At 44.3% G+C, this 27,078-nt stretch overlaps 1 protein-coding gene across 2 annotated transcripts in view; it reads left to right on the plus strand.

The window, feature by feature from the left end:
• tbc1d14 (TBC1 domain family, member 14) overlaps positions 1-27,078 on the plus strand; it is a 59,441-nt gene that overhangs the window by 26,058 nt on the left and 6,305 nt on the right. For both annotated transcript variants that reach the window (XM_080792664.1, XM_080792663.1), the window contains exons 6-14: positions 15,817-15,947; positions 17,448-17,530; positions 19,445-19,562; positions 20,467-20,573; positions 21,163-21,249; positions 22,485-22,573; positions 23,049-23,120; positions 25,180-25,308; positions 26,075-26,184. In XM_080792664.1, coding sequence (XP_080648790.1) covers positions 15,817-15,947; positions 17,448-17,530; positions 19,445-19,562; positions 20,467-20,573; positions 21,163-21,249; positions 22,485-22,573; positions 23,049-23,120; positions 25,180-25,308; positions 26,075-26,184 — 926 coding nt within the window. The remainder of the gene's footprint in view (positions 1-15,816; positions 15,948-17,447; positions 17,531-19,444; positions 19,563-20,466; positions 20,574-21,162; positions 21,250-22,484; positions 22,574-23,048; positions 23,121-25,179; positions 25,309-26,074; positions 26,185-27,078) is intronic.

The following is a 27,078-nucleotide window of genomic DNA, read 5'->3' on the forward strand; positions in this document are numbered from 1 at the left end:
GAAAATACAAGATTATTGAGCTTGTAGATCGGCTATTTTCAGGTGTAGAGGGAGACAATGTATAGGAACTGGGTTACTCGGGTCAACAAATACATAGGGTTTGGTTAATGCAACAAGCTGGCATCAGTTTGCATGCAGCACAGATCCTGTGACCCTGCATGTCAGGCATGCGACGTACTGTACAGCTGGCCTAACACGCATCACAGCCATCTCAATTACACTGAGGTACACTAGACATTGATTGATTCATCATGAATCTCCATCGCCTTTCGTTGTGCCCCTTTGAACCACTTGGACCACCAAGTTGCAATGAAGATTTTATTCACAAATTTCAAATTGGATGCTCTGGGCAATCATTATCCATCAGCTCATGTCTGTCCAATAACCTAGCATAGTGCAAACGGTGATTTTGAAACAATAATGCTACATAAAAAAAATCTGTTGAAAAATACAATATAATATAATAAAAATAATAATAATGATAATAATAAATACTGTGCTTTGTAAGGTGTATATTACCACTTGCGTGGATTTGGTTCTGTCTGCTGAAACGGCAGTGGTTCAAAGGTCATGCGACTGAGTGCGACCAGCTATAGATGTGATACAAGCTTTTAGCTTTTAGTTGAGCTATATCTCTTTAATTGCACCATGCCCATTATAACCCATCTCTTCTCTTCTGTATAGGGCAGATTAGATCTGCTGACATGTCCTATATCCCATTCTGAACCAGAACCCCTTTTGGTGTTTAAAGCATTATGTTATACTTTAGCTATTAAATAATAGCAGATCTACAAGCTCATAGCATGGCTCGGCCATTTTAGGAAAATCGTGAAAATGTAGTGCAAATCTTTGAATATATATATTCTTTCAGAGCACACGTTTTTAACTCAAATCTTTGCGTCTGTGGGGTCCCTGGAACAACATACTGTATTTTCAGATGGGGGTCGGCAGGCAATTACATATAATCTTGGCGGTCCTTGACATGAAAATGTTTCAGAACGACTGACATAGAAACATGAGGTTTTTCAGAAAACTGTCAGGCATTTGTAGAATCGTCTAAATGGGTTAATTGCATATAGCTCCGGTAAAGGAGAACGGCTATTATATCCCATTTCTTCTCTTCTGTAGGGCACAGATACTATCTGGCTGATGTCCTTTATGTAACAGGTCTTGGAAAGAGAGAAAAGCCATACAATAGCTATAAGGTGTGTTTAGGGCCAGTTAACACTTGAAACGAAAACCACAATGGTGATTTTCTTCCAGCACTCTTTCTATTCTTCTTGAGAAAGCGTATAGCGTTCGGGAGAGAAACGGGACACGTGTAGGCGTTCCATATAGGAGCCACTTTTGTTTGCCCGTGGCGTTCCCTGGTACTCGTACAATGTGTGTGAGCGTGTGTGTGCGGGTGGGTGCGCGTGGCGGACAGTGTGTGTGTGTTGTGTACACAATATAACGTTTTGAATAGCAATCAAATCCTCGTCCAGCAGCTGCACATGAGGGCCAAGATCAAAGAAACACCTGTCTTCTGTCTTGGCCTCAAAACAACAAACGCACACAGTCAAATGCGCAGCGTTCATTCACTGGAGAGTGTACAAATGGAGCCTTATTATGGGTCCATTTGGTTATTATTTGTACACTCTCTTATGATTTAAAACAGCACTGTACATTTCCTTGTATTACCCGGGAAGGCCGGTAAACCCAGGTCTCTTCTGCACAGGATTTATGGAATCCCTGCTTGACTAGGGGAGATATTGCACATAATTGCCTTCAGACGGTACATTTTCTGATTTGTTAGGCTATAAGGTTTCCAAATCTTCAGAAGAATCCTACGAACTCATATATGGCTGAACGTAGTGAACTGGATACTACTTGTCAACCAGCCGGTGAGGCTAGAATGAGGGAGGGGTATAGTCTCAGAATCACACAGGAGGAGGTCCAATATGGACACTTACCGGCAAAGGTCCAAATAACTAATGATCATTAGTGACTAATGATCACTAATTAATGATCGGTTGCCATTTCGAACCCGGGCTCCCCCAGAGTTAGTGTCGAAGTGTCCTTGTGCAAGACTCTGAACCCCTAATTGCTCCTGATGTGCTGGTTGGTGCCTTGCATGGTTTCCGCGGCCATCGGTGTATGAATGCGTGTGTGAATGTGTGAATGTAATGCACAATCTATGTAAAGCACCTTGGATAAAGCCGGCGCTGTATAAATGCACCATTTACCATTTTTACCATGACTCACTGATCGACTGGCGATGCCTCTTGTGCTTTTCAGAACGTTGAAAGGAAAATGTTGGACTATAGGCTCTTAACAAAAGGCAGGTTGAACTAAAAGTATAAACTCAAGGATGGAGACGTCGGTGTGTGATAATCAGGGCTCAGAGAAGTCTGTTATTATACTACAGTTTACCCCCCGGGGAGGTCGATGACACGCAGGCGGACGACACCGCACATTTCCCTCTTTGTGCGTGCGTGCGTGCGTGCGTGCGTGCGTGCGTGCGTGCGTGCGTGCGTGCGTGCGTGCGTGCGTGCGTGCGTGCGTGCGTGCGTGTGTGTGTGCGTGCGTGTGACTGGTCTGGAAGGCCTATCATTAGGCTTCCTCAGCCCTTCTCCATTGCAATTTGCTGGACTGATCAGAAATCCAACCTCTCGTACACTAAAATGTTTGTCTTTTTTTCTTACTCCACGGATGCGAAGACGAGAGGGACGAAACACACCTTGATCCACGTTGCACGTCCTCCGTGTGGTTTGTGGTGGTAACCTTATATCTGGCCTCAGGGGTCAGTTAACAGGGATAGACTTACAGGCGTTTGTCTCGCCATGGCAACCACTGAGTCCCCTGCTGTGTGTGTGTGTGTGTGTGTGTGTGTCTGTGTGTGTGTGTGTGTGTGTGTGTGCACGTGTGTGTGCGCGGGCTGCTGCAGGGGAACATTGTGTGTTTGCCTGTCATGCTTCGTTGCCTCCAGGCAGGAGGAGGAGGTTAAAGGGATAGTCTGCACTTCAGTTACTGAGAAATATGTGCCGACTTGAGGGCTTGTTAGCTTTCTGTGGCTATGCTAAATATGGGGCCTGCTAGCCCAGTGGTTCCCAATGTTTGGCATGTCAAGGACCCCCACATTGACACTATAATTGGCCCGCGGACCCCCATGTGAAAAATATATGCCGGGGACATTTTTACGGTTCTTATGGCTCTAGCAGTGATTCTCAACCCGAGTTACAGACCCATATTAAGGGTCCTTTTGGTTCCAAACTATCAATTAGCAGGGGAGCCCCTGGAACTCCCTCAAGGACCCCTGGGGGTCCCCAGACCCCACTTTGGGAACCACTGCTGTATGCAGTCAGAATGAGAGCAAAGGGTGGCTTTCATTTATTTAGATGTTATGTCTTTGATTTGAATAGCAACCGAATCAGCAGCTGTGCAAACAAATGTATGCATTTTTGAATTAATTATTCATCTTTAATGTATGTTTTTGTGTTTAGTTAGAACATGTTTAAAAGAACCTGTAGAAAATGTGTAAAAGTACCATATGTGCCTCTGAGATGTAGTGGAGTAGAATTAAAAAGTATTGGAAATTGGAAATATTCAAGTAAAGCAAAATTGTATTTACTTTCAAAGCATATACGTACTTGGATACTTCCTACCAAGTCATTGGACCAGCTGGGCTGTCCTGGCCTGCCATGGAGCTCCCTGTGACATCACTATGTATGACGGACTTCAAGTGGCCAATGGCCAATGCTGTGACGTCTTGTCATGTATATGACGTCGTACATGTGACATAATAATATCATTCCAAATCTGGTCAAGTTTTCAGCCTGAACTGAGCCTCCCTTTGTCTTCCCTCCGTTATATAATTGATACATTGATAAAATATATATTTTAAATGTCTAAAACATGGAAAAAAAACGACTATGCCCAGACCAGTTTGTAAGATTAGCTCTGGTACCACACACACACACACACACACACACACACACACACACACACACACACGCACACACAGACAGACCGCCCCTCTCCTGCAGAGCCACGTCGTAATAAAGGGGGGGGGAGAAAAGAAGAGGACTGGGAGAGAGAGAGCGAGAGACGTACGTGATCTGACACTCTGTCAGACAGAGCAGGCGTTTTCTGAGCGCAGGCAGACGTACAGAGAGTAGAATAGATTATGGCACAGAGCGTACGGGGCTGAGAGGCCTGCTGGCTCCACCACATAGATCCATTTCTCCAGGGTTGATTCAGAGTGGCTGGCATCGCACGGACAGGACAGGACAGAGCACCGTATTATCATCCTAGTGCCGAGCGATGGTGACTAATAGTGCGCGGCGGCCGCGCGCCTCTGATTCGCTGACGCACTAGCGCTCGGCGCGTCTGCACACACATACACGCGCACACACACACACACACACACACACACACACACACACACACACACACACACACACATCCCAGGGAGAGATCTGATCCGCTGCACTCTTCTCTGCGCTGATGCAGAGCCTCTCAGTCGTAGCGCTGTCGTCGCGGAGAGGGAGGGAGGAGGAGAGGAGTGATAGAGAGAAAGAGGCACAGGGAGTCAGGAAGAAGGAGAAGGAGAGAGGGAGGTATATCATGGTGCCGCGCCGAACCACCACCATACCCCTGCTGCCCTTGCAGTGCGCCTCGACCTCCTCTAGCGCCCCCCGGACGCCCCGCCGTCAGGAGTGAGCCTGCATGGCCGAAGAAGCCATCATGATGACGCTATAGGCTAGACTTGGAAACAACCCCCGCACCACCACCACGCACGCACGCACGTACCTGCCCACCCCCCCCCCTCCCCGCGCACTATACCGGAGAGGTCTGTCTTGTCTGCCTGTACGGAATCACAGCTTTCATGGTGAGTGAGCTTCCACTCTGCGTGTGATGGTGGGGGGGGGGGGGTGTCTGTGTGTGTTGGGTGGTAAAAAAAAACAAAAACATGTGAGCTCAGCGGTCTACTGTCCGCACACTCTCGTTGTCTCCTTCTGACAGAGACGGAGCAATTGATAGTGTGTGTCAGAGCGTGAGGAAGAGAGAGGATGGCCGGGGGTGGGGGGGCTTGCTTGACATAATAGCCCCTTTCAAGTCAGTGCTCTTGAAAGGGGAGCATGGGGGGGGGGGAGAGGATGCCTGCCTGGAGAGGATGCCTGCCTATCTTTGTCCATTTCCTCTCAGATAATTAACGGCCGACGAGAGGTCGTTGTGTTCCGACCGGTGCGCAGTCAAAGATGTCTCTGGCTGGCAGATCGCCGTGTTCCCTTCCTGGGGGGAGTGCGGACGGTGGGACGGCTGTGTTCCTGGGGGGAGTGAGATGGGACGGCTGTGTTCCTGGGGGGAGTGCAGGCGGTGGGACAGCTGTGTTCCTGGGGGGAGTGCAGGCGGTGGGACAGCTGTGTTCCTGGGGGGAGTGCAGGCGGTGGGACAGCTGTGTTCCTGGGGGGAGTGCAGGCGGTGGGACAGCTGTGTTCCTGGGGGGAGTGCAGGCGGTGGGACAGCTGTGTTCCTGGGGGGAGTGCGGACGGTGGGACAGCTGTGTTCCTGGGGGGAGTGCGGGCGGTGGGACAGCTGTGTTCCTGGGGGGAGTGCGGACGGTGGGACGTCACCGTTTCAGTCTCACTGTTCTGGCTTCTTATTTCAAAGTTTGGCATGTTCTAAATCTAGGTCAGCCATGCAGCGGCACTGATGGGTTTTCCATCTGGCCTCTTGTGTCTCGTTGAATATTGTATGATTCTCTCCATTGTTGCCTAAATGCCTCCACAAAGTCCACAAACTACTGCAGCAGCAGCAGCCAGTCGCTCGTTAATCTGTCCCTGCAGCGTCCTCCTGACGCAGAAACTGTTTTTTTTCTTCTGACGAATTTTCAGCGTGTCTTTGATGTATACTGTCCCCCTCCAGGGAGAGACCGGTGACCTTTACACTGTCCCCCTCCAGGGAGAGACCGGTGACCTTTACACTGTCCCCCTCCAGGGAGAGACCGGTGACCTTTACACTGTCCCCCTCCAGGGAGAGACTGGTGACCTTTACACTGTTGGACGCCTCGTGAGTCGACGCCACAGCCAGCTGTGACTTCTGTTTGTCTCGCTCTCTCTCTCTCTCCTTCACTCGCTCGCTTGCTCTGTTGCACACAGACGCTCACTTCGTGCAGATTACTTTTTTCCTTCTAAAACTTTAATCGTGCAGTCAGTCAGTTTAAGCTTAAAGGTTTTAATATTTAGTACCATGTTTTTGGAACGGTGGCCAAATCCACACTCTTTCGGACGTGTTTAGAGTGAATGAGCATCGTTGACCAGGCATGTAGAGAATCTGTCTGTATGTAATATAGTGGAAACATTTTTTTTTATTTGAACTTGGAACTACTGAAGGTTTTCCACCATCAAGCATCTTTTTTTTTAAAGATTTATTTTGAACTTTTTATTCCTTTTTATTATAGAGAGGACAGTAGTCTATGCCGCATTGGTTCCCAACCTTTTTATACTGAAGTACCACCTCAGAAAAGATCTTCCCTTTCTGTTCCACTACTGGGTATAGACTCAGTAGTGAGTCTACTCACTAATCAGCACTGATGATATTTCTAATGTGATTAATCCATTCTCAAATCTTCTATTAGCGGCTAGGTGTGCTGTCATGCCCATTTCAGCACCGCTGGAGAGCCTATTTTAACCAATTGCTCGGTCAGAAGAACTACCTGTAGTAATATAAATATTTCATTCCACTTTTGTCTTTTTTGGGCTACTCCTCTGTGTACCAGCAGTGGTACCAGTTAACCCTAGATAGTCTCTAGGGAGAGAGAGATGGGGAGTCAGTGACACGCAGCAACGGCCATAGCTATCGGGACTCGAACCCGCGACGCGCTGATGCCTGGTCTCCAGCCACGAAACTTCATTCATCGATAAATGTCTGACTGTGATATTTTGATCAACCTCATCATGTCTGCCATTGAGGAGTAGATTTTAGTTGGGTAGAGACGCTACCTGGTAATCAGAAGGTCACTGGTTCTGTTGGCGGACCAGTGTTCAGCTCCCGTGTTTGACTCCCCGGCCCCCAGTCGAAGTGTCCTTGAGCAAGACATGTATAACCCCTAACTCGCTCATGTTGCCCGATGGTTGGTGCCTTGCAATTTGCATGGTTTCCCCCCGCCATCGGTGTGCGAATGGGTGAATGTGAAGTACATTGAATGGGTGAATGTGAAGTACATTGAATGGGTGAATGTGAAGTACATTGAATGGGTGAATGTGAAGTACATTGAATGGGTGAATGTGAAGTACATTGAATGGGTGAATGTGAAGTACATTGAATGGGTGAATGTGAAGTACATTGAATGGGTGAATGTGAAGTACATTGAATGGGTGAATGTGAAGTACATTGAATGGGTGAATGTGAAGTACATTGAATGGGTGAATGTGAAGTACATTGAATGGGTGAATGTGAAGTACATTGAATGGGTGAATGTGAAGTACATTGGATGGGTGAATATGAAGTACATTGGGTGAATGGGTGAATGTGAACTTGTGAAGTACATTGAATGGGTGAATGTGAAGTACATTGAATGGGTGAATGGGTGAATGTGAAGTACATTGAATGGGTGAATGTGAAGTACATTAAATGGGTGAATGGGTGAATGTGAAGTACATTAAATGGGTGAATGGGTGAATGTGAAGTACATTGAATGGGTGAATGTGAAGTACATTAAATGGGTGAATGGGTGAATGTGAAGTACATTGAATGGGTGAATGTGAAGTACATTAAATGGGTGAATGGGTGAATGTGAAGTACATTAAATGGGTGAATGGGTGAATGTGAAGTACATTGAATGGGTGAATGTGAAGTACATTAAATGGGTGAATGGGTGAATGTGAAGTACATTGAATGGGTGAATGGGTGAATGTGAAGTACATTGCTTTGGAGAAAAGACTGGGCTATATAAATGCAGTCCATTTACCATTCACCATAACTCATCATCACCATCCAAGTAGCCATCAGCTGGATGAAGCTTTTCTGTATGGAATACTAATATTATATAAGGTACCCCCTCCCCAAACTAAATCCAAAGGACAACACTCTTTAAAAAAATAAATAGCTAGAGACATGCAGCAAAGGTCGTCATGAACGGGACTCCAACACGCAACACGCTATCAGGCCAGAGCCTAATATGTAGCATGTGCCTGGACCACTATAGGCCAGCGGGCGCTCAGGACAGCGATCTTGAGTGAGCCACCTATACAACTACAATATGATTGATTGTAAAAGTTGTGTCAGTGAAAGGACACCGAGATGTCTGCCTTGAGAAGGGGAGATGGTTTGTCTTTGTCTGAAAGGGACTCCAGGACAGGTTAGGCTGGCCTCATACACACAACACATGCACACAGAAACAACACTGGCTGGCTTGCATTCTATTGTTCTACGTTGCCATGCGGAAGTGTGGTTCACACTCAGAATATCACCTTGCATTCTATTGTTCTACGTTGCCATGCAGAAGTGTGGTTCACACTCAGAATATCACCTCATGCGGTGTGTAGTTCAAATCAGTGGTGAGTCGTGAGTAATTAAGCATTTTGTAAAGAAGAAAAAAAAAACCCAGGCAGAACGCCATGCTTCTGCCTGTGTCGTTATTCAGTTTACATGAACAACAAACCAAATGTCATCTATCTTCGCAAGGCCATGTCGAGCAGGCAGTATTTTGCACCAAAGCACTCACTGTACAATGAATGTACATCGGAATTGATTTAAAACCCAGTTGTTTGGTCACCCATCTAAATTGTCTGCTATGCATTATTCTGCTGAGGGAGGCTATTAAAATGTTTCACGCGTAGTAGATCCCATCTTACTTGTACTTTTGCAGAGTCCCGTTTCAATTGTCGACTTAATTTATTTACAGAGTACTGGTTTGCGGTGTCAAGTTCTTTTTTTTTTTACCCTTAAAGCTCAGGCAAGTCACTCCGCCACAAGACAGTATTCCAGTCAGTCAAAGCCAGTCAGTCAACCAATCAGCGAATCATTCATTACATCATTAGCAAGAAATCAGAGAGCTTTTTTCCTAAACCTGGCATGACGAGGCAGGTTCCCCTGGTGACGGGTTGCCCTGCTGGCACACAGTTGCCACCCAGGCAGCTAAAAGCACCTCCCGACTGTATAGTTAGCAAGAGGCTAATGTAGCCTAATGGCTGCCCATCTTACAATACATTCACATTCATCACTACTGCATGGGCATTGTAGAGTAGTGGTGGGAAACTTTGACGATGGAGAGGGACCACTATAGTTCCACACTCACTCCAGAGGGCCACTATAGTTCCACACTCACTCCAGAGGGCAACTATAGTTCCACACTCACTCCAGAGGGCCACAATAGTTCCACACTCACTCCAGAGGGCCACTATAGTTCCACACTCACTCCAGAGGGCCACTATAGTTCCACACTCACTCCAGAGGGCCACTATAGTTCCACACTCACTCCAGAGGGCCACTATAGTTCCACACTCACTCCAGAGGGCCACTATAGTTCCACACTCACTCCAGAGGGCCACTGTAGTTCCACACTCACTCCAGAGGGCCACTATAGTTCCACACTCACTCCAGAGGGCCACATTGTATATTACTGTTGTAGCAAAAATAGCTGATCTACAAGCTCAAAACGTGCCGCAGTGCGATGCATGTTGAGCTTTTAGATCAGATATTTTTGCTATATTTGAATAGAAATCCTGAATAATCTTTTGCTGTTTTTTATTTAATTTCAAATGCATTTAGTTATAGTTTATGTTAACTAATTTATGAACTAAATACAAATGCATTGGGCATAAAAAAGACAATTATATTTGAGTAATTAGCTGAAATAAATCAACAATATGTTCAGATATTAACCTGCAGGCCGCATTAAGTGATGTGATGGGTGCTGCATGTGGCCAGTTGCCCATGTATGTTTTAGACTAGAGCCATCACAGAAGGGCCCTTTCGCCAAACCCCGCTTCGGGTATGGGCACTGATGACGTGGAGGAGAGAGCACGCCCCCAGCGCCCATAGCGTCCCCAGCGGGAATCGAACCCAGAGCCTTCTAGTTGTGAGGCGACAGCACTACCAACTGTCCCACCGTGCCCCCCTTTTTGTCATAGTATTTGTCGACGAAATCAACACTGCTCTAGTGACACCTGCAGTGCTGCTGAAGTGCCAGGTTTCACCCCCCCCCCTCCCCCCCACTTGGCTTCCTATCTCGTATCCTCCCTCCCTACCTCCCATCAGCAGTAAAATCATTGCTATGTATGTTACTCTGGCGCTGTAATATCTGTCCTAAGGCCTACCGTAGTTTATAATAAAAGTATTTTACATGCCTGTGTGAAAATAACCTGTGCACTGCACACACAGCTGCCGGCAGTGTCGATGGTCGTTCCTTTAAGTAAACAGGGGTTTGCCTGCACACTGCGAATGCTTGAATGTGAACGCTATTTATTTATCTACAGTCAGGAATGCTTGGTTCCTGATGATTTACTAGAAAGGGAAGTGATTTAACTTGTCACTATTCGATATAACTTTACCACAACATTAACTATGACTTATGGCCTGGGTCGGCTGAGAGCTCCAGGCACCTAGCCTGACAGTGTAAGTGTGTCGCGGGTTCGAGTCTGCATGTCTTCCCCCCATCTCTCTCCCCCTTTCCTGTCTAACTACTTTAAAATCTATTAATAAAGGCCCTTCCTAAAATTAAATTTTATTTGTTGACGAAATTGTCAATATATTTAGTCTTAGTTTTAGACAGTCATCATAGCTTAGTTTTCATTTTTGTTTCCATTTTGTTTTCGTCAGTGAAAAAAGGTAGTCGACGAACATTTTTCGTCGATAAGATCAACACTGACAGGAAGGCGCACACAGTCAAATCAATAATACAAAGTCCAGTATGCCTGGTGCATGAAGGGATGTTACAAGCTCCAGAGCTCCAAATGCGCAAGCAATTATTTTCAAAGTAACGGTTGTTGGTATAAGAGGTGGTGGTGTATGCAAGAAACTATAATCCTAATAATTACGTGTCAGCAGAAACCCAGAAAGTGCTTTGAAATATGCCTGCCTCGTCTCGATCCAGCGCCTTTGTTCATTAGAGCCAAAACTGGGAGGCCCTGCGATAAAACTAAGACGAATGCTTCCATAATCCATACACAGCCCTGCGATAACATTAAAACGAATGCTTCCATAATCCATACACACAGCACTGAACCAAAGGAAGGACGGGAGGGAAAGAGACGGGAGGGAAAGGAGGTGGATGTGAGGACAGGTAGAGCAGGGAGGAAATGGTAGAGACCTCTCTCTCTCGCTCTCACTGGTCAACTCAACTGTCTCTGTAGACTTTCTTTCCTCAAGTGTTACTGTACTCCTTTCGTTATCTCCCTCCATGTCTTTCACAGTCCTCGTTCCTTGAAGGTCCGGTCTCAAGAAACATATGTATGGCTAACCACTACCTCGCCGCCGCAAGCTCACAACGCCTCAAAACGCGAAGCACTTTGAGCTTGTAGGGGGTCCCGAGCCACATGTTGAGAACCACTGCTTTAGAGTAGACAACATGGCTGAGGGAAGTAGGTGTGCTGGCGGGGGTTGGAGCACCCCCTCCCCCCAGGCACAGCCCCCCCTCGGACAGGAGGGGTGAAAATTATAATAATTGTAATCAGAACAGATTTCGGTTACTAGGCCTAATAAATATGCTGTATCACAGAATAGGCGCCTTATCGTGGTTAATTGCCTGTGTTATTTTGCTCATGCGTGTGGAGAAGAAAAGTTTAAGCCACCTTTCCGCTTGCTTTTGCGGCATGCACTAATGTGCACGTACCTCGTGCTGAACATTCAGCACCTCCTACTGTAAATATCTTCCCTCGTAGCCATGGTAGACAACATCTTTTTTTAACATGTAGGTCTTCCCTGACCTGATTGTTTAAAGCTCCCAAGTGAAGTGCTGCCATTAGTCTTTATAGAGCACACACGGATTCAGTCAGCGAGTGCCTCATATCCGCTTTATGTATTAAGCTTAGTGTAGCTAATTGTATTTAATGCCCTTTTCTCCCAATATAATTGTCCCCACACATTCCTGTGTTTTTGCCACTGCTGTTGTATGTATCCTGCTTACTGCCTCGGCTCACCTAAGGCTCCAGCGAGGAGACCATCGATGGCTGTGGGCTGTGGCCCCACTCACTGCTACAGGCTTAACCCATTTAGGACTGACCAGATTCTACAAAATGTCTTCTAAATCCTGACCGTTTTCATGTCAAGGACCCCCAAAAATTATATGTAATTGGCTGCCGACCCCCATCTGAAAATATGTTGTTCCAGGAACTCCTCAGAAGCAAAGATTTGAGTTAAAAAACGTTCACTCTGAAAGAATATCTTCAAAGATTTGTGCCGCATTTTCACGATTATTCAAAAATAGCAGACCTACATAGCGCGGCACCAAGTGCCGTCGTACGAGCTTGTAGATCTGCTATTTTTCAATAGCTAAAGCATAACATAATGCTTGAAAGACCAAAAGGGGTTCCCGCTCAGAAGAGACCCCCGGCCCTCGCACTCATTAGATACACACTGACAAAAGCTAAGAGGCCAAAAGCAACCTTCTCACGAGGATGTGAGAACATTCTCCTCGGTGTGTGTGTGTGTGTGTGTGTGTGTGTGTGTGTGTGTGTGTGTGTGTGTGTGTGTGTGTGTGTGTGTGTGTGTGTGTGTGTGTGTGTGTGTGTGTGTGTGTGTGTGTGTGTGTGTGTGTGTGTGTGTGTGTGTGTGTGTGTGTGTGTGTGTGTGTGTGTGTGTGTGTGTGTGTGTGTGTGTGTGTGTGTGTGTGTGTGTGTGTGTGTGTGTGTGTGTGTGTGTGTGTGTGTGTGTGTGTGTGTGTGTGTGTGTGTGTGTGTGTGTGTGTGTGTGTGTGTGTGTGTGTGTGTGTGTGTGTACTGTACAGTATTGTCTACCATATTAGTTGAATTTTCTATCTTTACATTTTTTTGGGTGAATTTTTAAGCCTTTATTTGATGGTGGAGAGAGACAAGAAATGCAGAGAGAGTTACCAATCAGACGTAGTGTGTTTGATAAAACAGTCTTCTCTGTTAGAGCCTCCCATCACTGGAACGGTCTCCCTACAGAAGTAAGAGAGACTTCCAACTATCTGACCTTCAAATTCAACCTGAAAAGGTGGCTAAAAACCTGTCAAATCTGTAATCATGAGTAACTATCAGCACTATTTAGTATTCATCACCGGTGTCATTTTTTACTTCACTTTGCAGTTGTTCTGTCCCCTGTACCATGTTGATCTGTTCCTGTATTGTACTGTATTGTATTGTGTTTTTGTATGGACATGGTGTTGGCTGCTTGCACATATGCACACATGGCATCAACGCATGGTGTTGTGTGCTGGCACACTACACTCTGTCTTTCTTTTATCATTCATTTTTTAAGAGCCTGCTTGGGGACTACAGATGAAATGTAGCTTTGGCTAACTCTGGCTTATTTACATTGAGGTGAAAACTGACATGTTGATTAATGAGCTTTGTCCCTGTCAAATAAATAAATAAAAGATAGTTGGGGAACGACATACAACAAATATTCCAGTCAGCCGGGAATACACTCAAGGCATTTTGCGTCCACAAAGTATGCGTCCAAACCATTTGGCTTTCAGGTCTTGTTATTATTGTTTTTCTTTAAATGTCTCGATTAATTGAATACACAAGACCTCAATGGAAAGCATCCTTTTGTATGAATCTGCATCCGTTTAGAATTCAAACAAGTTTGGGCTTCTGAATTGGCTCTGTATAGTCAACTAGTCATCTATTTCTCCCAGTGGCAATTTCCCCAGATGGGATTCTGCATGCATCAACCCTCAATCTTTTTCTGAAATGCTGTAGCTATTTTCCACCAATGTTCTGATTGTATTGTATTGTTGTGTGTGTGTGTGTGTGTGTGTGTGTGTGTGTGTGTGTGTGTGTGTGTGTGTGTGTGTGTGTGTGTGTGTGTGTGGATATTACAGTATGTTGTGACTCATTGACAGCGGTTTGAAGCCAAACAGAGCTCAGCTGACTTGAACCTGAAAGCGAGCTCGCACATCTAGCATCAAACTCAACTCAAACGTCATGACTCATAACTAATAACTAGCGCTGCTGTCTGAGTTGCGATGGCACGGTGAGCATACTAGAGCATGCCTGAAATAAATGTCAGAGCTGAAATCGACATGTAAATATGAATTAAATGCTTAAACATGTAGCTATAGGTGTAATGTTAGAGTCCACAGAAGTGAACCTTTCAAGCCTGCTTTTTCTCAACTCGCTGTTTTCTGCAAGACATAATTAAGAAATCAATGACTTAGCCTCGGTCAGAAGCGGTCACAAATAAATAAATAAATAGACCCCCCCCCGGTATAGCTCATCACATTTAGGGGGAACTCCTTGGCTGGAGTCCATTTCCGGACACGGCGGGTGTCTCTCTCTCCCCACAAGGAGGTCAGGTGAAATGTACGCAGGCCTCTTGACCAATCCATTTAGTCAGCGATCAAGGCTGATCGCCCATTAAAGTGCCTTCTATATTTCCCCCGAGGCTAACATTCTGGGCGGGAACCCCTTTTGGTGTTTTAAGCATTATGTTATACTTTAGCTATTGAAAAATAGCAGATCTACAGAGCTTGTAGATCTGCTATTTTTTTTTTTATCGTGAAATTGCGGCACAAATCTTTGAATGTATATTTTTTCACAGCGAACGTTTTAACTAAACTCTTTGCTTCTGGGGGGTTCCTGGAACAACATATATTCAAATGGGGGTCGGTGGCCAATTAGATATCATTTTTGGGGTCCTTGACATGAAATATTGAGGTATTTCAGAAAACTGTCAGGACTGTCAGACATTTTTTAAATTTTGACGTCAGGCCTAAATGGGTTAAGACATTTTATTCGATTTGACATACGTTTATTGGATTTGAAGGTTTGCTGTGGGGCCAGGGTGCTGCGCTGTCTGTCATGTGGATTATGGACTATTGTACTGTTTGTGTTTGAGTGATGTTTCGTTGTGTTGTGTTGTATCCGTCTGCTTTTTATTCTCATTTCTTATTGATCCTGTATTTCATGTATGACTGTTGTTTTTGTGGGTTTACTGGAGGAACCTTTTAATACTGTCAGTACTCCGACTCCTGATTTGAATGCTTTTGTAAAAAAGAAAACTATAAACCAAGGGATTTTTGTTTTTTTAAACAAAAGAAAGACATAGCATCCATAGCATGAGTCTGCTTAGGATTTGTGGCATCTTAATGTTTGTCATGTGTTATATTTTGTGTTATTCTCTTGTAGAAATACATGGAATGTCTGCACACTATTAGATATATATCTACTGTACGTTGTTTGTTGGGTTGACATAAAGACGGGGAGCAGCCATAATATTATCGTTGGCGGACATTCAATTTCTTTTCTTCATTTGATAATTTGTTGGGTCCAGCACCGTACTTAAAAACTGTGGCGATGCGCATATCGTATTCCTTTTTTTACTTATTTTTGTTTTGTAGATCATTCTTTTCAAGTGTTTAGTTTTTACCAGCTGCTGTGTAAGCACAACTGGTCAATGTTCTCTCTGCTGTGCTTATACGCCCACTTGCTGTAGTTGAGACCTATGTTTCTCATTGGCTGTACTGACAACCTATCGTCCTGATTGGCTGCCTCGTCTCTAGGCAACCACACACTTTTTGCCTCTATGCCGACCTCTAATACATGGGATATAAGGCAGCAGCTGGTAATTAATTCATGTCATCAATTCCTGTTTTTATTTAAGTTTTTACTGATTAGACTTTTTTTCCTGTCCCGCTGTCGTCTCCAGGAATATGAAACCAAGAGTGGCAGAGCTGGACCTGGCAACCCCCCACCGTCCCCCAGGCTGCAGGCCGTGAGGAAGAACCTGGACTTTGAGCCCCTCTCGACCACCGCTCTGATTCTGGAGGACAGACCCGCGTGAGTGCACATTTTAGTTCTTTATTTGAATCCACAAATTACAATGAATTGTACAAGGAAACAAATATAACGGGGTTGACAGTTCATGTTCACTTAAGGATACACATGGCACCTCCTCCTCCACACAAACAAACTGCCTGTAACAGCCGTAACAGAACAGTATTTGGCAAGTTGTTTGGCTTTGCTCTTTGTCATGCCAGCTATTCTTAGGCCACTCATGGTCAGTTTATGTACATGGCCCAGGCTTCCGAATATCAGTATGGCAAATCTACATCAGGTTTGTTATAATTCCAAGTAATGGTTGGTACTTAGATTTTTTTTATCTTGGAATGCCTGGTCCATGTACAAATCAAAGACACATCAGGTGTAGTTGGGATGTTAGACATCACACACACACACACACACACACACACACACACACACACCCCCCCCCCCCCTCTCTATCTCTCTCTCCATCCCTCCCCTGGGTCATTAGACTCTGCTCAGTGTTTTTCCACTTGGTATTTTCTCTTTGGCTCACAGGGAGGGAGCAGAGAGAGGGAGAGAGAGGGAGAGAGAGAGAGAGAGAGAGGGGAGAGAGAGATAGATGCTGAAAGTTTAATAGGTCTTCCTAGGACGGGCTCCATTACCCTCCTCTGTAGTGTTTCTCTCACTTAAAGGGCCATGCCTGTGGTAGGACGGTGTCTCTCTGCCCTTAAAGGGCCATGCCTGTGGTAGGACGGTGTCTCTCTGTCTCTCACCCTGTTGTCGTGCTATGTGATTTTTTGCAAATTGTGCAGCCTTTTATGGCAACCAACAGGTTGTTTATTCACATGATGTTGGGGGGGGGGGGGGGGGTGGGGGGTGTCCCCCCAGAAGGACAATTAAGGCATTAAAAAGGTATTAAAACCAAAAGTCAAAAGTAATCAACAAAAACTATACTATAAAAACTGGTGAAACATTGGTAAAATTGATACAAAATATCAGTCAAAAGTTGGCGAAAATAGCCGATCTACAAGCTCACAAGGCCTCGCGTTGCGTTGTGATCTTGTAGATTGGCTATTTTCACAATATTTATCTGTGGAACAGAGTCAAACTAAATGTAATCAACTCCTATAATTCAAGTGTTTGTCTGGGGCGTTCCCCAGACAAAGGATTCTTTTGGGGGTCCTGGCCTGAAAATGTTGAGAACCACTGACATAGACCACTGGTTCTCAAACTTTTTCATGTCAAGGACCCCCCCCCCCCCCTCCCACTCACCATCATCACATGAGCTCTTCTCCTCGATTTTCTGATTATAACGGTAATTAAAAAAACACATTTGGGAAACCGTATCTGTAGAAGTGGCATGTATTGCATACTGTATGAACAGCTATTACAGACTTCAATCATTCACCCTGTAAGCCCAAAGTCGCTCAAGGACTCCCCTCAAGTGTGCGTGCCTGCGTGCGTGCCTGTGTGCGTGCGTGCCAAGCTCAGCCGTGATATATAATGGTGCGTGTGTGCGTGCGTGTGTTGCAGTAATCTGCCTGCCAAGCCAGCCGAAGAGGCCCAGAAGCATCGACAACAGTATGAAGAGATGGTGGCTCAGGCCAAGAAGAGAGGTGAGTGGACAACAACAGCACTGCACAGCAGGCTATCCCCCTTTCTGAAACCAGCTCCTCGCCACTCGCCCTACACACTGGCCCTCGATATGCGCGTTCACGCGAGGCTGTACCATATTAAGTGTCCGAAACCAAGCAGCCTTGAGTGGAAGTGGCTTATAAAGCCCTCAAGAGCGAGTCTGTGCCGATCTAGACTCGATTGCCTTGTGCAGCCCTGCTCTCTGTCCGCATGGAAACCGCGACCTACAAATGTAAGTACCACCACAACTAATTGATAAATAAACTCCTCCTAAACAATCTTCATCTGATGCAGAATAGACAATGCTCCAACTGATGTTCACAAGTGCTCTTTATTTACCCCACCGTGAAAAACTATAAATGAAACCACACAAACAAAACAACTTTTAACAATGATTTATAAACACCATGGATGTATATGACATGTCATTTTTGACAGTCACGCTGTATTTCCTTTTTCCATATTAATGAGATCCACATGTCACACAAACATACACGATGCAATGCAATATAACTGTACAAACAAAATAACAGGTAACACAATTGCCTGATGGTACCCATGGCAACGAAGGGTGTCTGTTTCCTGTGAGGGCGAGTGTATTTCAAAACAGTTTTTTATACCCAGCACCCTAATCAAGGGAACTTGATTCAGCTGGAGGGGCACTTCCTGACGAGGGAACCTCCCGAGAGCACTTCAAGTTAAGGGACTGGTTTCAGAAAGGGCCTATGAATGAATGAATGAATCCCTATATGACTCATCATGACACGTACTGTCTGTAGCACAGCTCATTCCCTCTGTGTGTTTCTCTACTACCATCCTGTCAAATGAACCTTTGTGCCTCAGAACAGATTTTCTTTTTTTTAAGCTTCAATTTTCAGACTGTCGGGGAGTTTGGGAATGTTGTCGTTGGGCCGGTCGGTCTCGCCTTTGTTTTGTTTTTCGGCAGCCAACAATGAAAGTAAAATGACTTTTTTTGACACTTAGATGTTGGATCACTGTAATAAATAAATATTCTGTTTCTACAGACTATCATGGTGGGGCTTTTTTGTTTTGTATTTGTCGATCATACTAGTAGCACATAATATGGCAAGATTTGAGCTGTTTTTGAGTTTAAATCCTGAAAAGTAATCCCCGACAGAGACGATATGTCACTTTGGACAGATTCCCGTTCTATCCCTGCGTTTGATCATGTCTGATTTTGGTCTCCAAAGAGATCAGCTGGGTTCAAGGTTTCCACCACCGCCTCCCCAGCTGTAAACTACCCTGTAAACTCCCCAGCTGTAAACTACCCTGTAAACTCCCCAGCTGTAAACTACCCTGTAAACTCCCCAGCTGTAAACTACCCTGCCTGTCTGGCTTTAGACACGACTGTATGTATGCTGGGAAGAGTTCTGTGTCTTTGGGGGCGTGCAAGGACTGGAGATAAATCACTCTTTGCCTTCTTCTTAGTGATACGTGCCTTCCTCCTAGCTCATTACACTGAAAATATACCATGTATACACTGTTGTCAACACCTTTTTCACTTTAAGGTACAATGTTTAATATTTGTACTGTGTCAACTTAAATGGACGAATCTTTCCTGGAAAGGTTGTGGTTGTTTACAGTTTTAACAAGTTGAACACAAGCACCATCTAGTGGATAGATTGACACATTGGCCCCTTTTAAAAAAAGAATACTTTGCTTTTCCCGTGGCAAAGCATAAAGGAGTATATTCTCTCGCTAGTCTCTGACCCGCCTACTATCTCACCTTCATTCCTTTCTTCAACCCCAAATTGTCATCCGGTGGACTAAACATTCTGACATTGGCCGTGCCCTAGTCTAGTATGTACATGTACAGTACGTACGGTATGTATTTCATTCCTTATCACTTGTGTCCCTCCCTCCCCTGCCTGCAGAGATGAAGGATGCGCAGAAGAGGAGGAAGCAGCTGGAGGACAGATGTCGCCTGGAGGAGAGCATTGGAACGGCCGCCCAGACCTGGAACCAGGAGATCCTACCCAACTGGAGCGCCGTGTGAGTAACACTGTCCAATTGATTCCTGACACTCTGGAGCACCATGTGGAGCACCACCTTCACTTGATGCAGCCCTCGGGTTAATATCACAATACTGATATAGTATTGATTTGCTTTATGGCTTTTAATGAGTAGTATTAAATTGTTATTTTCTTATGTCCAGTGTATTTGTATTTAGTTCATAAAGTTAACATAACTATAATTAGAGGCATTTGAAAGGCATTTGAAATTAAATTAAATTTTAACTTTTCAGGAATCCTTAAAACAAAAACAAAACAAAACTGGATTTCAATTCAAATAATGGCAAAACTGCGACACGTTTTGAGCTTGTAGATCGGCTATTTTTGCTACAGTAACGTAATATGCAATGTGGCCTTCTGGAGTGAGTGTGGAAATATAGTGGCCCTCTCCATCGACAAAGTTGCCCACCCCTGCTCTATAGGGTCCATTTGGTTTAATTTGTTCCGTCTTGAGGTCTGTTTTATTTAGGGGGGCTGTGGCTCAGGAGGTAGAGCAGGCGTCCAATAATCCTTGGGACGGCAGTTCGAATCCCGGCTCCTCCTGTCCACATGTCGAAGTGTCCTTGGGCAAGACACTGAACCCTACTTTGCCTCCAATGAGTTGGTCGGTGCTAGCTTGCCACCATTGGTGTGTGAGCCTTGAGATGTGTGCTGGTAGCATTACTGATCTCCTAACGATTGCCCAGAGACAACATTTTTGTTGGAAAAAATATCGGATTGGAGCAGTTATCATACCTAAATGTAGAACTACAGTAAGTCACAAGAAAAGTAATGTTGACATACTGAAATACAGTAGCAGTCGAGACAGTGGTTTTCAAAGTGAACCCCCATCATACCCCCATCTCTCTCTCTCTCTCTCTCTCTCTCTCTCTCTCTCTCTCTAGGTGTACTTCTCGGCGGGTGAGAGAGTTGTGGTGGCAGGGTGTCCCCCCCAGCGTCAGAGGCAAGGTCTGGAGCCTGGCCGTGGGCAATGAGCTCAACATCACCCACGGTACGGTACACACTTTCGCTGCCTGCCTGTTCATAGTTTTGCTGGTTTTGCTTTGTCACTGTTCTGAAGCTCTGATAGCAGAGCGACTCTTGTGGAGTCTCATTCGTGCTGACCCTGGCCTGTGGCACCACTGAGCTCCAGTGGTTTTGTGAGACAAAAGTATCAAAACAGTTACCCCTGGCCACCACTTGGTGCCGCCACAGTACACAAAGTGAGTTTGACATGGTTAATAAATTCCCTTTTTTCATACAGGACTATAGTATAGTCTATTGACTCTATTCTACCATTTAAACTTGTATTAATACATTAAAGCAGGGTTAGTCACTAATATCCCACGCATGACCCAAGATTGTATTATTTTTTTTATCAGTGGGCTGATTCTGTGAGTTGCTTCTTAGAGATGGGATGGTTTGTCAGGTCATCAAGTTAAATCTCTTTCCACTATCTCTTTGTCTCTCTATATCTCTCTCTCTCTCTCTCTCTCTCTCTCTCTCATACTCTCTCTGCCGTGGTGTGTGTGTGTGTGTGTGTGTGTGTGTGTGTGTGTGTGTGTGTGTGTGTGTGTGTGTGTGTGTGTGTGTGTCTGCAGAGCTATATAACATCTGCCTGTCCAGGGCCAAGGAGAAGTGGAAAGCGATGCCAACACCCACCACCCCAAACAGATCTGAACACGACGGTAACTGTCCTCTCCTCTCCTCTCCTCTCCTCTATTTACAAACCCCTGACTGTTGAGTGTAGTTGAACACTATGGGCTGTATTTTGCGTGTCTTAAGTACCAGGTCTTATTCCCTAACTTGAGTAAACTAAAGACCTGGAGGCGTGATCAATGCCATTTGGCTATTCTGAGTGGCCAAAGAGCATTGATCACGCCTCCAGGTCTTTAGTTTACTCAAGTTAGGGAATAAGACCTGGTAGTTAAGACACGCAAAATACAGCCCTATGGGCGATAAAACCAAATGTACGATTTGCAACTGTTAACTGTTAATAAAATATTCAATCAATCAATCAAACATTTAACCATTCTACAGTGCTTTTTAGTTGAGGCTGTAAACGTTTTTGTTTCATTCCAGCCCGTTTTACAAAGTGTCACTCATAGAGCACCGAAGTCTGACGTCAATATCGGTGGAGGGCACAAATCCATGGGTTCATGTACTTTTTATTTGCATTGTAATCCCCATAGGGGGGATTTTAGATCGACTCATATAATAACTGTCACCCCGGGCCGCTTCACTCATATGGATATGAAGAATCAACTGACTGCCCAGGCGGTGGCGTAACCGTCTGGGCACCCGACTGGTAATCCAGTCGCAGTGTGCCGCGGGTTCTCCATAGAGAAATGACTTCCATGAACCAGGCAGAACCAAAGGATGAGCGAGTGACGTCAGGACTTCGGCGCTCTATAGCTAGCCACACTGTCACTGTGTCGCGAGCCCATTTGTATGGGTCTATAGTAAATAAAATATCCCCATGTTTCTTGTTTCCTTAATTTAGTTTTATATAATATCACCTCAAAAGATTTTCAAAAAACAATCCCAATTTTCATAAATAGAAAGAAATCTCAATTTTTTTCAAAAGAATTGTATGAATGAAACAAATCAATGAAATTCCATAAATTAGAAGGAGAAAAAATCACATTTCTCTTGTGGCTCTCGAGCTCAAACGTTTGGTAACCGCTGTCATTTTGGGCGGGAACCCCTTTTGGTGTTAGAATTATGTTATGCTTTAGCTATTGAAAAATAGCAGATCTACAAGCTCGAGCTTGTAGTTCTGCTATTTTTGAAAAATCGAAGAAGAACGACTGACATAGAAACATAGCTTTTTCAGAAAACTGTCAGCATGTAGAAGACATTTTTAGAATCTGATCTCAGGTCAAAATGGGTTAAGTCCTTTCTCCTGTTGCTGTGCGTCCAGACGCAGGTTCGTCCGACAGGGAGGCCAGTCTGGAGCTCATCAAGCTGGACATCTCCCGCACGTTCCCCCACCTGTGCATCTTCCAGCAGGTCAGTCCCCCCACCTGTGCATCTTCCAGCAGGTCAGTCCCCCCACCTGTGCATCTTCCAGCAGGTCACTTCCCCCACCTCCAGCCTCCACGGAACGTAACGCACGCGTCACAGTAGCGTTTCACGTAGTGTGTGTTCTGTTTTCTGTTATTGTGTGGGGGGAAACGTTGTGAGCTTGTTGATCGGCTGTTTTCAGCGAAGGATGTCCCCACAATACGTTTTGCTGGGGTGTAAGTGGTTAATAAACCCTAGATACTTCATTTTTGATGAATTGAACATGGTGGACCCTGTTGTAAACGCTAAAGTGTAATGCTTAATTGGGTCGTCCACTCACAGTTAACAGTCTTTGTATATTAGTTTGTGCTTGAAATGTACTGTAATTCTGCAAACTGTTAATAAAATATTTACTGTGTGTGTGTGTGTGTGTGTGTGTGTGTGTGTGTGTGTGTGTGTGTGTGTGTGTGTGTGTCCTCAGGGGGGGCCGTACCATGATGTGCTACACAGCATCCTGGGAGCGTACACCTGTTACCGGCCAGATGTCGGCTATGTGAGTCTCACACAGCAATTATTTTTATTTTTATTTTTAAGCATATTATAATAGTATAGCTTGCTGCTTAGCAGAAATTGAAATGAAAACATAAGCTCTAAAGATATTTTAAAATATATTTTTGTGAACGGAAATGGCAGCTTCCTTCAAAAGTCTTAAGGCCTATTCATACTGGTTTTTTTTACTAACCACCGAAACGGTGGTCACCTTATCACCTAAAACTGGAGTATATGAACAGGCCTTAACTGTTTTTGGCCATAACTCTAAAGAATCATTATGCAAATTATGACAAGATTTCACACAAATGTTTTAATACTACAGCATGAAATGATCACGGTCATTGTGACCTCACAAAACACATTTCATAAAAGTTAGTATGGCACCAAAGAATACACTTCAAACGTATTTAATTCCTTCAATGTCCTTATTACTTTATGGTTGTAAACTGCAGCAGGTTGGTGGATGTATACGGTACCAACCAACCACAATCCCCTCCCACACACAGTGTTAATGTTGGTGACTAACAGACTATAATGCACCCACTGGGCACAAAATATGGTGGAAACAGAGCTACACTTCCTAACCACCTGCCCACTATAGTGACTATACCAAGACATCAGAGACACATACAGTACTTCCTACAGATTACACACACCCAAAGCGAGTTTGACACTTTGACCACAAAGAAAATGCCATACCTGTATAGAAATACAACAATGTGCAAACACAGCAGCAAGATTTGTGAACTCTTGCGACAAAAGAAGGTTAGCTAATGGAATACAACCACCCCAAGGACTACTATCTGTACCAAGTAGACCTACTGCACATGTAAACAGTGCTGCGACCTTCTGAGTGACTGCAAAAATGCTGCTATTTGTTTAAAAGAAAGCGTTATACCCTGTATAACATGTATATAACAAAATATTGTACCCCCTCCAACTGTATATACTTTCCCCATTTTCAACTGTTTTTATTATATATTGGCACTTGCTTTGGCAATATAAACGTGTGTTTTCTCATGCCAATAAAGCTCCTTTGAATATACAGTAATTGAATTGACTAAGACTAAGGACTAAGTCGACTAAGGTTTTTCAGAAGACAAAATAGGACTAAGACCAAATGGTGTGTTATTCAAAAGACTAAGACTAAATTAAAATAAAATATTGTGAATAAATTAACACTGCACACACACATTTCTTTAGGACCGAAAATAGTAGTAGAGTAGTTTTGATGATGTTCTGTAAGATATGGTTGACGCAACAAATGTGAGTTCACACCTTGAAAGCGGTCATGTGTAATTGGTGTGTGTGTGTGTGTGTGTGTGTGTGTGTGTGTGTGTGTGTGTGTGTGTGTGTGTGTGTGTGTGCGCGCGTGCGTGTGAGAGAGAACAAAGAAGCGCTGGTGTTGTTTTTAAATGCTGCAGTCTGCATTGCAGCACAGCCACATGCTGTCAGTGTAGAGACGTGTTCAAGCTTCCTGTACTGACCACCAAACGGTGATCACACACACAGTTAAACACCAGGCGTATACATTCACGTTTCTGTGCATGGGGGGTTTTTTCAGTTAAACACCAGACGTATACATTCACGTTTCTGTGCATGGGGTTTTTTTTTGCGTTTCCTTTTGCACTTTTCCTGTAACGATAAACACAAAGCTTGACAAAACTTATTATCTGTTATCTGAAGCCGTATCTTTAATATTAGTTTAGAATCATGAATCCATACCAGTGCACTGTAAAGAGTGATCGCTGGCAGGCAGTGTGATTTTTGGTCTACAAATTTGGTACAGTAGTACAAAAAATAATGATATTAATAATGAAAACATTATTTTTCATTTTTGGTGTTACTGAATTTGAGTTAAATGACGAATGCCAATCATTGTACTATGTTTTCATGCCACTGAACTGTATTTGTGTGTGTGTGTGTGTGTGTGTGTGTGTGTGTGTGTGTGTGTGTGTGTGTGTGTGTGTGTGTGTGTGTGTGTGTGTGTGTGTGTGTGTGTGTGTGTGTGTGTGTGTGTGTGTGTGTGTGTGTGTGTGTGTGTGTGTGTGTGTGTGTAGGTGCAGGGCATGTCATTCATTGCTGCAGTGCTCATACTGAACCTGGACACAGCCGATGCCTTTATCGCGTTCGCCAACCTGCTCAACAAGCCCTGTCAGATGGCCTTCTTCAGAGTGGACCATAGCCTTGTTAGTGCACGCACACACACACACACACACACACACACGTGCGCATGCCGCATAGACTGAACAGACACATATAGTATGTACAGTACATACCGTACTCTAACCCATTTAGGCCTGACCTGAAATAAATATTTTCATGATTTTTCAAAAGTAGCAGCTCGTAGCGCGCCACTCGGTGGTGCGCTACGAGCTTATTATAACATAATGTTTAAAACACCAAAAGGGGTTCCCGCCCAAAATGGGCTAACTCAGAGCCCTGCAGAAAATACAGTACATTCATACATAGTTACATACATAAGACAAAGATGTGTCTCAGGCAACAGAAGATATTCTCTCTTCTAAATGTACAGTATATGGAAATAATTCACCAAAAGAATCTCCTCTCTAGTCATCTATTGCTTCCCTTTTAATCTGTGTTATTCCGAAGTCTGATTAGAATAAAGACATGGAGGTACATTGAAGAAGAAAAAGGACAGCATCAAGACAATTATCACAAATCACTGTTGACACATACTGTTGATACTCCTAAAGATGCTACACAGTACAATCCCACAATAGTTTTGTAGCACAATAATTTTCAATTGAGTGCTATAGCGCCACCCTTTGGCCAATGATCATGGGCTTTGCGTCCTCACCGTTTGGCATAGCCCTCTACCATATTGCTAAGTACTGCACGGTTAAGCCAGAACTGCTATCAATTCTAAATTGAGTGTGCGTGTGCGCGCGCATGTGTTTTACTCAACGTGATCGTATTCTGTCCTCTCCTCAGATGTTGACGTACTTTTCAGCGTTTGAAGTGTTCTTTGAAGAAAACCTACCAAAGCTCTTTGCACATTTCAAGAAAAACAGCTTGACTCCTGATATTTATTTGATTGACTGGTGAGTCTGGTCTCCTTTGTTGTTTTCTTGTCCACATTTTCCCGGTATTGGAATGGCTATATTTCTTTATCCATGCCTACTACAACCGTATTACGCAATGACCATGAAATGAACGTGTGGTTTTCTTAGAAAACAGGATGTGTGTGTGGTTGGTGGGGGGGGGGGGTGTTATGTGTGTATGTTGCTGGTCTATCCTACGCTACCGAAACACCTGCTGTTGATGTGTCGGTAAGAGGCAAAGTGTGCATCATCTTTATACTCTGCCTCATTTTGCCTAGTATCTTAGTTTTTCAAACAGCTTAAATGGCTTTTTACTAGTAATGTCTCGACTTAAAAGCCATTTAAGCTATAACTAGGCTGAGTTTGAACTTAGTGTGAGGTGGTGCAACTGGCTCCTGTGAACAAAAAAAAAAAAAACTTAGTTGAAGATGAAAACCAGAATGGCTTTCACATCAGTGAAACCCAAACATTGAAGTACAGACTTTTTTGCCACACCATCTTGCTTCCGTTTTTTACTTGTCATTTATCGCACCCGCACCGCGATTACAACGACACGGAAAGGGACTGATGGAACTTTGCGCCTCCCTCGCTTCCACATGGATTAAAGTTCTCAGTCGCCATGACTGATTTCAGTCCTTTTGGCTTCCATAGAAGCCAGTGTGAAAGCATCTGAAGCTTCTGTGAAAGCATCTGAAGCTTCTGTGAAAGCATTGCTGCGCACCGAAAATAGCAGATCTACAAACTCACAACACGTTGTGAGCTTGTAGATCTGCTATTTATAGTCATTAGTTATTTTAAGATGAAAGATGATTATTGTGAAGTGATCAAACTAGAATAGAAGTTTAGAAGCATCTTCCGGAAACATGAATTGGCTCAGAAATGTCATGATTTCTT

This window comes from Protomyctophum bolini (assembly GCF_963924005.1).
Source record: "Protomyctophum bolini genome assembly, chromosome: 20".
Taxonomy (NCBI): domain Eukaryota; kingdom Metazoa; phylum Chordata; class Actinopteri; order Myctophiformes; family Myctophidae; genus Protomyctophum; species Protomyctophum bolini.